Source organism: Gymnogyps californianus, chromosome 3, assembly GCF_018139145.2.
Source record: "Gymnogyps californianus isolate 813 chromosome 3, ASM1813914v2, whole genome shotgun sequence".
Taxonomy (NCBI): Eukaryota; Metazoa; Chordata; class Aves; order Accipitriformes; family Cathartidae; genus Gymnogyps; species Gymnogyps californianus.
This window is the reverse complement of record NC_059473.1, coordinates 103825697-103840782: the sequence shown is the minus strand read 5'-3', so window position 1 is coordinate 103840782 and position 15086 is coordinate 103825697. Positions and strand designations below refer to the sequence as shown.

At 37.2% G+C, this 15086-nt stretch overlaps 1 protein-coding gene across 1 annotated transcript in view; it reads right to left on the bottom strand.

Annotated features, from left to right (window-relative positions):
* CSMD1 (CUB and Sushi multiple domains 1) overlaps positions 1 to 15086 on the bottom strand; it is a 1238313-nt gene that overhangs the window by 177060 nt on the left and 1046167 nt on the right. Inside the window, 4 exon segments of the mRNA XM_050893357.1 lie at positions 4859 to 4963; positions 12550 to 12646; positions 13281 to 13405; positions 14522 to 14725. Of these exon segments, the coding sequence (XP_050749314.1) occupies positions 4859 to 4963; positions 12550 to 12646; positions 13281 to 13405; positions 14522 to 14725 (531 nt within the window).

The following is a 15086-nucleotide window of genomic DNA, read 5'->3' as shown; positions in this document are numbered from 1 at the left end:
CTCCTTGCTCCTTGGAATTTTTTCTGGGATGAAGGGAATGTTCCTAAGTGATCCGCATTTCCTAATGTCATTATGACTTTTTTCATATAACGACACTAGGGGTCTGCAGGATTCTGGAATGGTTAGTTTAGAGCAGTTTTACCTACTACTTTAATTCGAAATGTATGCAAAAGATAAGGCTAGATGAAACACTATTAGGTCCACTTTGTCTCTTCTATCCCTGTTGTAGCCTGCTGATGCAAGATTTGAAGTTATTTGGACCTGATGTGATCAGCACCTTCTTATTGCAAATTGGCATTTTTCTGGTAATATCTATGGTTGGAAAGCTAATTGTCTTCACTGTAAGTCCTAAAGGTCTTCTCACTAGAGAAGAAATTATATTAAAGTGTAAGGCCATCCCTTCACTGTTCCAGGACTAACACTCTCTTACCTACTGGGCATTTGCATAGGAAGGGGTTTAGTGGTTTTAGTTCTAATAATTTATCATTCTTGTTAATCACGGAATAATGAGTACACAGCAACTTTCATTGCACTTCCTGTTCATGTAATATTTTCTGTTAATCCTCAAAAGATTTAAAACAAAGCTCATTCACTTAAATAATTTTCTGGAAATGTTTTAGATGTTATAGAACTAAGCACTAGGCCTGGTTCCAAATTAAAAGAAACGGGGGGGGGGAGAAAAAAAAATGCAATACAATGTGAAATGTGAAAAGAGGATTTGCAAAATTTTCACCTCATGAAAGGTATTACAGCTTTCTCATTTTCAAAGACAGATAGCTTTTTCTCTTTCCAAAATACTTATATCTAAAACCATATTAAAGGATCCACTGTCCTCTGATACATACATACAATTTCAATTAATGCTAACTGGGAACTATGTACATGTAGGAGCAGAAAAGAACTCTAAGGCTGTATACCATGAGGGATGTAGGTAGCCATGAAGTTTAGTATTTTGGTTTATTGTTCTGGAAAATAAAATTAAGCCATGATCTCTCTGGGTTTCCCTGAAATCTGATGAAAAATCAGAACAACTCTGAATTTTTATTGTTAGTTTTGACTGACAGCAATTGATTGCTCAAGAAAACAACTTCATAAACAAAGCCATTCCCCTTCTACAAAAGAGCAGGAACTATAGAGAAGTACATTTGGATTCATAAAAGCATTACTCAAATACTAAAATAAGCATAGTGATCAACGAAATACTTCCAATTATTTCCAATACTTTCCATTATTAAATTTTAATCAGGATCACAGAAGACCGACTGAATTTCTATAGCAAAATACTTGAAAGAACAAAATGACCTAGTTGAAAATGAAATAAAAAGTGTGCCCACTGATTTTAGTTCCCTGAGGACTAGCTAAAATTTATTTTTTGGAGTCTTTCTTCTCTATGAACTTTCTGTCTATCCATAGGTAAAACAACATTAAATAACTAATCCTCTGCATCTACATTGCTGAAGTGCTGTGCTTGAGATTTTTAAAATACATAAATACATATTAATTCTGGTTTGTTTATATGATTATATTGTTGTCATTATTATTTATTTTTCTTTTCTTTTACAAAACTAAGGAACAGTTTTTCAGCTCATATAAACTGGCATAAGTCTGTTGTTTTTTAAAATGAATCTATACTGATACTAGGTCTTACTTATCAACTATTTCCCAGCAATTTTGTACTCCCTCTTCCTCTCTCTAATCTACCGTGTCCCCTCAGCTTGCTTTCTGATCAGGAAATGAAAGAGATGTTATATAAATCTTTCTGGAAAGCTGTCATTCATCTTTGAAATGCTAATTTTTCCATACGTCACTGAATTTTCTTTTATTGTGACTACATAAAATAAAAGAGAAGTGCTACAATAAACAGCAGAACTGATGAATGGGGAAGAAGGCCTTTCTTACATCAGGGTCCAGAATCCATTGCTTTTCCTCTGCCCTCAGTGAAGACAAACTAAAAGAAGACAACAGAGTGGATTCCTGCAAAGCAGCTACTGACAACTTACAAAAAGTAAGAGAGAAGGCCTTTGTTACCTGCAATGATTTGAACCCACATTGCTGCTACTCAGAGGACATCCTTATCACGGAGGTATACAGAGAATTTCAGCAAAGGAGACAAAATCCTAAGCTCTCTTCTATGAATCCATTCTATAAACTTTTAAAATACCTATTTGAACAAGAACTGAAAACCGTGTACCCACTTAAGTACCATGACCAGTTGCCTACATCCTACATACATCCAAGTCCAGCTCTCCTCTAAATGTACACATTAAACATAGGTCTCTGGCCTCACAACAGTAGTGTATTCTTTATACATCTGATCTTAGTGCTCTACTACTTTTTACAAAATGTTTAAATATAAGCTGAACCTGAATGATTGACCGTTTTTCCTGGTAATTAGAATACTGATACAAATCCTGCTACAGCTGTTTAGTTTGTCTTATTAAGTAGAACAGCCTTAAAAGTAAACATTGAGGAACCTCACTATGACTACTCAGACATTCAAATTTCTGCAAGAAGATGAAAGAATTGAACTGAGGCCTCTTATACTATAACTGAATGTTACAGCTGCAAAGCATTTTATTTAGAAAGACTATGAATCTAGCCCTCCTTTCCCTTTGCTTTTATCAAAAATATCTGATGTTCTAACATAGCATTTCATGTTGAATGTTTTTTTCCCAGACACCAGACATTTTTGTGTTTGCTTTAGTAAGACAACCCCTCAACAAAAGGACATTTTTATTCCAAATTTTAGATTGACTTCTGAACCAAAGGTATTTATTTTTCCGATGCTGCTTCAAACAGTAGGTGACTGAATGATCACAGGCTTCAGAATTCATGATCAAACACTAGCAATATCTGCATCTTGTTACACAGAAAAGTATTTCCTTCTCTGCTTCTTTCTTGATCTAAAAAGGTGACTGCTCAATATAAAACAGTAAATTCTAGCTGTGGGGATTTGCTCAGTTTCTGTATTCAGAGACACACACAGATGTACTGTACTCCTGCTAGCCCTGCAGAGACCATATAGCCACATAAGAAAGGAAATTATTCTTTCCTGCCAGACTATCAACAGAATAGTTAACTATGCTCTGAATGCTGAATGTTGCTACCTTGACCTGTACTGAGTTGCACTTCTAAAAAACCCTGGCCTTGAAATATTGGCACCACTGAAGTCAATAGATGCTTTAATAGAGCACAGTTGTGGGACTGGCAATTAGGAGACAAACAAAAGCATAAATCCAAGTGACCTTGCATGCTCCCAAACACTTTTTACTCGTTAACAGAACACTTTTTTTTCAGGAATCACAGGGATAATAAAACTGATACAGTAAAAGATAAAAATTGAACTTCAAAATGTTCATTGTACAGCAACTTCCTAGAACAAATTTGTACTTCTTTACTTTTCATATGGAATTATACTTTCACTGGAGGTTAAGGGGAAAGGCGTGGGGAGGAAAGCAGGCTGACCAATTGCGGAGGAGGGCTCCCCAGACAAAAAAAGATAACTTTGTCAAAATAGTAGATTCTAAAAAAATTCCTGCAGAAGTAATAGTCATATTTTCATTCTACATCACCATTAGAATAATTGTATTCAAAAAAACTACAACATGCTTACATATAAATACTTGAAATAAACAGGAAACTAAATAAAAACATAAGACTATCTTGTGGATTATGTTTAGTTTAAAATATTTGTTATGATCTGAAAATCTAGTCTTTCAAAATTCTGTACATATTTATATTTTATACAATTTTTAATCTCAATCCTAAATAGAGTTTATTAAAGATCATCCATGTGTCTACTTATGTGTACTTCTTAAAAAGATGAATAACAATATTAACAGTTTTAGACATTAATATTGGAATGCATGTAATAATATAAAAACGAACTCCATTTTCAAGAAAATTCTTGAATGCCCTTTGTAAGAAAATAGAGCATGTTCATATTAAAAAATTAAAGAGGATTAACTTTGTGACCTTCATCAAAGCATTCATCAGACTGTTAACTCATTATTTTTTTAAAGACTAGAATACTCTTAGCAATACCTATTTCCAGTTAAAAGCAATACTATGCAAGCAAATGTGCTGAATTTACTATTATTCTATAGTTTTCAAAGGTTTTGAGAGACGTAATAATACAAACATGCATGTTCAAATTAAATATGATTATGTGAGGTAATCCATTGATGTTTATAACACCAAACCTCTGTATTTTAGAACCAAGCTGCTCACAAAACATATAAAAAGTTGATACATAGCAGAATTTGCCATTAAACTTCTTAGGTTATTCTGCTCATACCACCAGTGATTTACCAAGATAACTGTAGTGTTTTATTGTATCTCTGGGATTATAATGGTTTTTTTTTGCAATTACAGCAATTTGTTGAGGGAAAAGAACTTGAAGGAAAGGAAAGAACAGCAAGGAATAAATATATGCACATATAAATAGGAAAAAAATGTGTTATCTGTTCTGGTTTTATCTATTTCCAGGCAGTGAAACTAACTCTTACTTTTTTTTGTTACCTAAATTTCAGAACTAAGCTGAAATAAGTTGAAAAAAAACTCCACACCATAATTAAACCCCACATTTTTAAAATGTTGTTCTGAATTGCCAGGTTGATTTGTTATATGCTGCTAATTTGTGAAAGCTGGTTTTCAGCAGATTCAAATGTCACTTCAGTGACATTTACATTAAATTTCAGTTTAATAGATATCACTTATATCAGGTTCATGGTGAGTAGACTTTGGTAGTCAGGGAAGAAAAAAAATCCCCCAAAACCAAAAGAACAATATAAATTCTGTTTCCCTTTCCACATGCATGCTTTTTCCTGAGAAAGTTTCAAAAAACAAGCAGTCTTACTTTTGTATTCCAGGTGAAAACCAGCTGCTGCCACACTAATGTCAGAGTGAAAATGCAAGTAAAGTTGATTGGAGGTGCTATTCAACAATGCTGGCACAGTTGTACCTGGAAAAATAAAAGTTATGGAATAAACTGTAGCATGCTGGTATATCAGAGTTTTATATTGAAAAGACATAACCAGGACTGAATCAGACAGGCTCATTTTCTTCTCATTATGTGCATGGAAATCTCAAACATTCTGCTATGTTCTGCCTTGTTTTCTCCTGAAGCTGCAAGAAAATTTTAATTACAAGTCGTGATACTAAGAGGCTATGTAAGTACAATCAAACAAGATCCCATCATGTTCAGATGAAACTTTATTGACATGGATAGAAAAAAGAGGTGTAAACAGAAAAAAATCACATAAGTAAAGGATTTGATAACGAGAACAAGCTCAACTGCCATTTGACTTTTTTCCACATGTACAAAACCCCTGCAGTATAGAACAGAGCAGTCCAGTTTTTTTCCCTGTGTCCACTCCACACCTTCTTCCCACAATAATATTTTAACCACTTATCCTAATTCTGAGGGTATGACAGGAAATGAAGAAGCAAGTGCAACACATTTAAAAAAAAAAAAAAGACATAGTAGCTTTATCTAATTCAAATAACTATAATAAAATTGTGTGCCACTGACTTCACTGTGTGCTACACAACAAGCTTATCACTAACCCTGGACACATTCTTTGCCACTAGCATTGCTATGTCTGACACAACATTTTCTTTGTTACCACATGACTACTATGTAACTCACATCCTACAGTCAAAAGCTGGAACATCTACTGCAGCTAAAAATTACATCTTTTTCTATGATTACCCTCAAAGACAGTATCAAGTAGCTAATGAACTTCAACAGTGGTTGCATAAGAAATATTTTCATCTCCTGTGGGGCACTAGCTGTTTCTATAGTAACTGTGAGCAGCCTAGGTATGAGCTTGAAACTCGGGCTTAAAAAGAAACACTGGAAAGAATTATCTTCAGAATTCTACAGTTTAAACTAGGAAATGGTAAATAGTTTTAAATCTAAAACTGTATTAAGCAAAGTCTTGATATAAACAATGAGGAGCTAAAAGATGACAAGTTGGCCTTTAAGTAAGGTTTTACTGTCTGACATGGAAGCTCCACGTATGGAAATTCACAGACAGTACAGAGCATTCACATCACACAATACTTACCATGGAAAACAGAAAATAGTGAAACATCTTCCTGGAGGAAGGACTTTCCACAGTATCCACACGGAATTTGAAATACGTTTAAGGATGTTTAAGGTGTCTGTTCTGTTAGAATGAGGATGTTGACTCAGAATGATTATACTCTTCATTGAACAAAATTGCTCTTCTGGCAGTTCTGTTCCTTTGTAGGATCTGCTAACATTTAACACCAGTCTTTTACTTCCTTAGAGTGTGATATTCAATAAGATGAGAAATTATATCCAATTGTACTGTGAGAAATAAATGAGGCTAGAGTTTTTAATTCATAATTGCCACATTCAGTGGCATAGTTCAGGCTGGCAGCCTGTCACAAGTGGGGTCCCCCAGGGATCGATACTGGTCCCCACACTGTTTCATCATCTTCATAAATGGTCTGGATGATGGGATTGAAAGCACCCTCACCAAGTCTGCTGATGACACTAAACTGGGTGGTGTGGTTGACATGTCAGCCATCTTACAGAGAGACCTGGACAGGCTGAAAGAGTGGACTAGCAAGAGCAGTATGAAGTTTAACAAAGACAAGTGCAAAGTCCTGCACCTGGGTCGGAATAAACAAAGAGCCCCGTACAGGCTAGGATCTGTGTGGGTGTGGAGCAGCCTTGCTGAAAGGGACCTGGGGATCCTAGCAGACAACAAGCTGAACATGACTCAGCAGTGCGCTGCTGCAGCAACAAAGGCAAATAGGTTCCTGGGCTGCATCCAGAGGGGCATTACTAGCTGAGATAGAGACGTGATCATCCCACTCTACTCAGCACTTGTCAGGCTGCACCTGGAGTGCTGTGTCCAGTTCTGGTCCCCACCATTCAAGAAAGACACGGACAGACTGGAGAGGGTCCAAAGGAGGGCCATGAAGATGATCCAAGGGCTGGAGAACCTGCCCTATTTGGAAAGGCTGAAGGAGTTAGGTCTCTTCTCCCTGGAGAAGAGAAGGCTCAGAGGGGGGCCTCATCACAGTATTCCAGTACTTAAAGGGCAGCTACAAAGAGAACGGAGGCTCTCTCTTCACAGGGAGCCACATGGAGAAGACAAGGGGCAACAGGTCCAAGTTGCACTGGGAGAGGTTTCATCTCAACATTAGAAAGAAACTTTTTGCAGTGAGAACAATCAGTCACTGGAACAACCTCCCCAGGGACGTGGTGGAGTCCCCATCACTGGAGGTTTTCAAGATGTGATTGGACAGAGTGCTGGACAATATCATCTAGGCTCCCTTTCTCACAAAAGGTTGGACTAGATGATCTTTTGAGATCCCTTCCAACCTGGGCTGTTCTATGATTCTATGATCTAACTGAAATTTTATTGATCACTTGCCAACATCTGCTGCTTCTGGGATTGGGTATATGAAGCATGGAAGATACGTTTTACTGTGGCAACCAGATATGGTGTCCACAGTGTCCTAGTTGTTTTGGACTTCCTTTATCATCCATAGAGAGAAACAGTACTTAAAGAGCAGGAGCAGATTTCAGGAATAATAGCTTAGGTGTAGATATCTCCATGGTAGACATCTAACACTCATATAGATGGATACCATGTTAGGATACCAGAGTCTGATTGACTTCTTAACCTCTTGATTAAGAATCTGTAATCTGGAAAACAGGGAACTCTCCTAGGAGGCAGTAAGTGTGTGTTTGCCTCCCTAAAGGCTTACAAGGGAATGAGGACAAGTTTTCTACTTAAATTAATGTTTAATTATGATATTATTGTAGAAAATTATGTCCACTATCCCTTTCAAGTGTTAGCAATGACAACCAAGAGCAATGTGGCTCATTCCAGAGATGAACACAACACTGCATGTGTGAAACGCTGTCTAGGTATCTAAGAAATTTTTAGACCAAGAATGGAGATTAATGGTCATTTTAGGCACTTCTTGGGTTAGCACAAACATAGAGCATGGATCACATTCTTACCTAATTTCTTTCTAAATTTAACTACCATCGTAAGAGTAGATTCTCCAGATGTCAACCTCAATGACTACTGTATTTGTATACTCTCTCTGTATATGTCTGTAGACATACATATGCATATTTAAGTACATATACATATGTAAAAGAATGTCAGGTGTTATCTGCATTTCCAATTTTAGATGGAGCTGTAGCTATGTTTAGTCTTGGGTTTTTTCAGTTTGAATATACCATAGTTAAGTGAAGCACCAGTCCCAAACTAGCAGTTCTAAAATACTACTGCTTTTTTGGCTTGGTTCCACTTTTTTGTTCATTTCAGTGTATTAAGTAAAATGATCTCTCATTTAAGTTCAGACTTAATACTCGGGAAAAAGCAACATGTTTGTCAAGAATATCCTCTCACTCAGCTACTATGTCTATAACCTTCACTAAGGAGTCCAGGACAGACTTCACTTTGGCATATTGATGAAAGCCTTTCTGTCCTTTCATCCAAGGAATTTCCACTCTCTCATAATTCCATTCTGTGGCACAATTGGCAGCACAGCATATTTACAAATACTCATGGGATGCCTGACAGCTATCCAAGTTTTATAAGTCGTTTTGCATTACTGGCTTAATGGACAGGCTTCATGTAGGAACTGCCATTACCAAGCTATAAGAACAGAGTATCTCTAAATTCAGTTGACAATTTTGTAGTCTTATAATAAATGCAGGTTTTAGAAGAGAAAAATATTCTTGGAAGGAAGATGCCCATATTGGATTGAGGAAGTGGAATATATGAGACTACAGCTGTTAAGGACAAGCATGGAAGATCAGACACTTGGTAAACTTAACATGCATATAACCTGATTATCATTTAATGAAACTCTTTTTTTCTTTAACATCATATTTTTAAATAAATTCACCTTCTTTTGGAAAGCAGGATGGCTATTGAAAAACAGGGAATTTAAATCACTTCCAAATGAAAAATGAAGTATAGTTCCTCTGCAGGAGAAAAATCAATTCCAGTTATGGCTTTTCTTTTTTTCTTCTGAATATAGCAAGTAAAATTCTATCCTGGTTGTAAAAACTGTGATCTTCCCAAACGAGAGAATTAAGAGTTGATCTGTGCAAAGAGTCACTTAATTTTATTAAAATATTCCAGGTATAACTTCACTATGTAAACTTGGAAACATGTCTACTCATCATAAAATTGATCAGTAATAATATGAAAGGAATTAACTTTGCCTCTTATTAATGATCCTGTTTCATTCAAGCATTTGGTAAGGCAACTAAGCTTCATTCATTAATCAAAAATCTGCTATACCTGTATATATTCTGTAAATGGTACAGCAACTGTTGTAAAAGACTGAGAAATTATTTTGGTGGTTGTCTTTTAAAGGCAATGTTATTTTCATTTCCTCATGAGCCACGAGCACTACTTTGATGAACTAGTAATATTGAAAGCAAAAATAATTCGTAGTTTTCCAATTACTCTGAGTGCCTCTCGACACTGTCTAGTGTCATCTGGAAAACTTGGTTTGAAAAAGAACCAGTTTGCCCACCAAAAGGCATCACCTGTCAATATTAGGCACAGGAAACTAACTGGTTCACTATTCCGTCGCATGCCACAAGCATGCTTGGAGAGAATCCCTCTTGGCATTCAACTCATCAGTCCTTTCCACAGCAGCTTCTTTCCAAGATGGCTGTACAAAAATCCATGTATTCTGCCACCACGAAGACAACAGCACAAGGTATCTTTATGTCTGTTAACACATGGTCTCAGGATTTTTGTTATAGCTTTGTTTATGAAGCCCCTATCACTTTCCCCTAAAATAGCATCCTAACATCACAAGCATTACTACAGCATAAAAAGAAGAAAAATGCCCTGATATTTCTGCCATTCCCTGATAAAAGATGACCCACAGGATTAATCCAAAAAGGACAAGACAATATGTAAGGGCCCAGATTACTCTAGCAGACAGCCCTTACTGGCCCTGCCCAGCCCTCCGGGCCTGCCCTCACCCTGCCCATGGCCCAGGACCCCATTTCAGCCCCTGAGGCCATCAGCTCCTGCCCCAGTGATGCCGCAGCAGGGCCACTCTCCACTTCTGCGCAGCCCTGCCCTGCCTGGCCATGGGCCCCGTCGAGCTGGGCCCACCCACAAGCCCATGTCTCAGCCTGGCCTCAGCCTATTCTGGTCCCCAGAGAGATGCCCAGTGCCCAGGGCTGGGGCTGCCCCGGTGCCCCCCAGCTGCCCTGCTCCTGCCTGGGGTGGTGGGACGGGCCCTGGCTGCCAGGCCCTGCCCTGCCGCCCCAGGGAGCCCCCCTTGCTCTCAGTGCCCTGAACCCAGGGAGCTGCTGGCCCTCGCTGTGCCCTGACACAAAGAAATGGTATAGTTATCTATCTTTGTAAAGTCTTCCTTAAGAAACAGACTCCAGTGAATTCACCTTTGCAAATCAATTCTGTGGCATAGTTTAGCAGGACAGTTTAGTAAGTTCTTAGTAATTAGTTGTACATCTGTGCATCTTGAATGCATATTTAGAAGACAGATGAATTCACAGAGAGTGAATCAGAAGACAATGGTCTTGTACAAGATTTAGTAAGAGAGAAATGACATCTTCTGAATTTTACCACTTATGAAATTATGCCTGGAATTCAGTTTCAATGTCACATTACTGGTTCAGGTTTGAGAACAGCAGATTTCATGTCATGTTTCAATATTCGTCATTAGGCCTTTCCCATACACAAAATAATTCTTCATTTTAAGTCTGACATTCATTATACAAGAGATAAATCCACAATAAAGCTGTGCTATTCTATCTCCAATGAAATATTTCTAATACAAAAAACTGTCTTTTTCAGTTTCCCTGGAAATTAGGAAGGCTTTTAAGCTAAAGCAAGATGACACACTTCTAGTATAGAAAAAGAAAGTGGTTTGAGTCTTGAGTATTTTAAAATGGAATATTGTTAAATGGATCATTTCATCAGTTCTTTATCTAATGGGTCCAATATATTTGCCCCATATTTCACTTGTCAAAAGCCGATTACATTTCCTAATTTCTTTCTTCCTTATTGCCAATTTAATATACAGCATAGTTACTAGCATTTAATATAAAATATAGCCTTTTGTACTGGGTCTGGCTAGGACAGAGTTAAATTTCTTCATAGTAGCTGGCATGGTGTCGTGTTTTGGATTTCTGACCAAAACAGTGTTGATAATACAGGGATGTTTTCATTATTGCTGAGCAGTGCTTACACAGAGTCAAGGCCTTTTCTGCTTCTCACACCACCCCACCAGCGAGGAGGCTGGGGGTGCACAAGAAGTTGGGAGGGGACACAGCCAGGACAGCTGACCCCAGCTGACCAAAGGGATACTCCATATGACGTCGTGCTCAGCAATAAAAGCTGGGGGACAAAAGAGGAAGAGTGACATGTTGGCAGTTATGGCATTTCTCTTCCCAAGCAACCATTATGCATGATGGAGCCCTGCTGTCCTGGAGATTGCTGAACACCTGCCTACTGATGGGAAGTAGTGAATGAATTCCTTGTTCTGCTTTGCTTCCATGTGCAGCTTTTGCTTTACCTGTTATATCTCAACCCATGAGTTGTGTCACTTTTACTCTTCCCATTCTCTCCCCCATCCCACTGTGTGGGAGTGAGCAAGCGGCTGGGTGGGGCCAAGCTGCCTACTAAGGTCAACCCACAACATATTTTAATATGTAAATTTTGAGATGCAACTTCAAATTATTTAATCCAATATCCAAATAAATAATATGGGGTTAATTTTTTCACTTGATTATTCATTTCCTTACATAATCCAATATACCTCTATACTTTAAAAGTTCATGAAGTCACTAGAGAGGCAAAATTCCACAAAATGCTTTAGCTAAATCAGAATCAGATCAGGCTTGTGATAGAGTTCATGAGTCTGGGATGTTACTCATGACTTAATCTTATATGAGATATCTCTTTCCCTTGGTTTGGTTTATAGAACACGCTCTTTCTACAAAAATTGTCTTATAAAAAAGGAATAAAACTACATATGCCTGATGTACATGTGAAACAACAAATTACATGGTTTGTACAGGGTTATGTTCCAATTGTAGCAATTTGTTTTGTTCTCTGAGATCTGGTGAGTTTGGATGAATACTGAATGTTTCACCTTTTTCCTGAGAAAGGGAGGCTAACAAGGATAAACTAAGTCAAAGCTGTCAAAGGAAGCTCCTTGAATGTCAGTACCAATTTATATCACTATACCTTCTCTATTGGAGAGGTAGGTACGATAAAAGAAAGAAATTTTTCTGAAAGTATTATCACCTTAATCCCACTAATCAAAGCTAAACATTTTAGTATCATATTTTCTTCTGAAAATCTCTCTTTGAATTTGAATATTGACACGTTTGCAGCACCTGAAATCTCCTCCCCAAAATGAGAACGTTTCATAATGATACCACGAACGATGCAATACAAATACACTCCTTGTCTATATGTGTGAGCAAAGACATGTTCTCTCACACACCTATATATAGAACTACATGTTTAAATCATGGCATATCCTCACCTGAAAAGCTCCCAAGACGCGGTGCCGTCATATCTCCACCATCATAAATTTCAAGAGAGTCCCAGTTATGTTCAGTGGCAAAGCTGATGACCTGGATCTGTAAAACACCACCACAGAACCTCTTAAACCAACTAGCCACAGGTATTTTTAAACGTTCTAGAAACAAAAAAATAAAAAGAGAACATGCCCCAAAGGAAATATAAATAAGCAGATCCAAACAAAAACACCTGAGTGAAAAAATGTAAATAAAACATTAACATTCACTTTTTAAGTTGTCTTAACTTTTAGAAAATATGACACTAGGTAAGTAAGAAGGATTTTGCACATACGTTGCATGATTATAAGTAATTACTCAAAGTGTAAATGAGCAGAAAATCAAGACAGTTGCAGACCTCTCAAGTGCCTCAGTGATATCCTAGCAGATAGAAAAGGTTGGCATTTGCATACCAGATTGAAGGATCAGGACCTGCTTTCAATATTCTACACAGTTAAAAGAGAAAGCTGCTTGTTAACCATTTCTTATTCATACCCCTGTGTAAAAATAAAGTTAACATAGAATAAAGCTAACCAAAGAACAACACTGAGAAAAACAAAGCACAAATATTTTAAGTACCCAAAAAAATGATCTTACTGATTGCTATTTTCTGACACTTCTAGAGAAATAAACAATTCCTTTTTACGCTGAACCACAAATCACTTAATATTCCATACTTGACAGAATATAGACTTGCCTGAATACCTGATCCCTCAGTCACTATGATTTTCCACACACAATTCAAGCTGTTACCATAAGGTTCAGGGTAACCTGGTGAAAGAATAGTACCTCTCCGCTCAGTAAAATTCCCACTGCATGGCACTGAAAGAAAGTATTATCATGAATTATTACAAAACCTAAACCACTTCAGAGAACAGAAAAGTAGTAATAATTTTACTAAGCTAATTATAATAATTCTCTTTTGTAGCATAAACACATAGATGTGAAGCAATGATCTGAACTTAGAAAGCAATGTTATCTAAAATATATGAATGATATCAAGCATAAGATACAACCTGCATGAATAAACAATTCAGAAGTGAACTTCATTTTGAGTGTGTGCAGCCTAGAACAGCCTAGCAGCACAGCCTAATCATGCCTTACCTGAGAGTAACAACAAACTGTAAAGACATAACGTTAAACACAGTCATAATTGACAGAAATCATGTGAACTTACCCACAGCCTAAGATAGTTCCTACATTGGATCTAGCTGGTAAAGCAGTGTGGTACATTAAATATTTTTACTGTATATGCAATTGCTTCTTTAAGGTTCAAGAAAACAGAACTAAACTAAACAAAAAACAGAATACACAGAAAATAGGACACCTACATTTATTTTTAGAACACTCCAATTAATTATAGAGTAAATTTCTATGAATAGCAATTACTTTGGGATATAAATCCAAGGAGGGAGAGAAGAAAACCTTTCAACATTTACATAAAAAAATTTGAAGTGCTAAACATTATCCCACTGCAGGTCTATTGACAGACTGAAGAAAATTAGCTATACTTAACAATGCTATCATTATTCAATGTACACTATGCTTCTACTTGAAAAAAGAAATCATCATCCTATGTGTGACAGAAATATACAACAAGTACTGTGTAATAAAACAGGTAAAGACACTTCTGGAGACTAAAATTCTGTCCTGTATTTCAAGCTGTAGATGAGTCATGAAAATAATGAATGTTCAAGAAAATGTGCATCACACTTGTTCATATAATCTAAGCCATTGTACGAAACAGTATACTGCCTACCAGCCAGCTGGTACTCAATTACTTTTTGATATGGAAAACTGCTCTTTTAAATTGGGCATGACTGATATTAATCGAAGGAGAGTGAATATATGTGTTAAATACTGTTTTCTGAAACAGTTCCTGAATTCTGATTCAGAGACATGTGTGACAGAACAGATGACTTAAATGTAATTGCTTACCTACACAGCTTGGTACTGTGTCATTCCACTGAGCTAAGGCATTAGGTACAGACTGACATCGGATAGCTTTTGAGCCTTGTAGCAGATAGCCAGGACTACACTCAAATCGAACAACAGAGCCTGCTGAAAACTCAGAGCCGATTCTCCTTCCATACCTAGGCTCTGGAACTGAGCTACACTGTGTATCACTTGTGCGTGGAACAGCTGTATAAAGAAAGAAAAAAAAAAAAGATACCATGAATCCAAATCATGTCATCACCTAAAAAATAAATAGACTACTAAAAATGCTCATTGTTTCTTGTAGGACAGAGCTTAATTGTATTTGTTCCTTTTACTGCCCTGCTCCTGTATTCTCAAACACTGGCCTAATGCTTTCATGGCTGTTAGCTGGATTGCGGTTTTGGGCTGTGACCATGTACAGTCATGTAAGTGCCATGGCAGCTTGGAGAGCAACTAACTTTGGAAGCACGTCCTTAGGCATGAAAGGATCAGTGGGTATTTCAGCTGTCCTCTTTAATGACAGGATACTATACCTACCACCTATTTTACTTATTAAATATGGAAT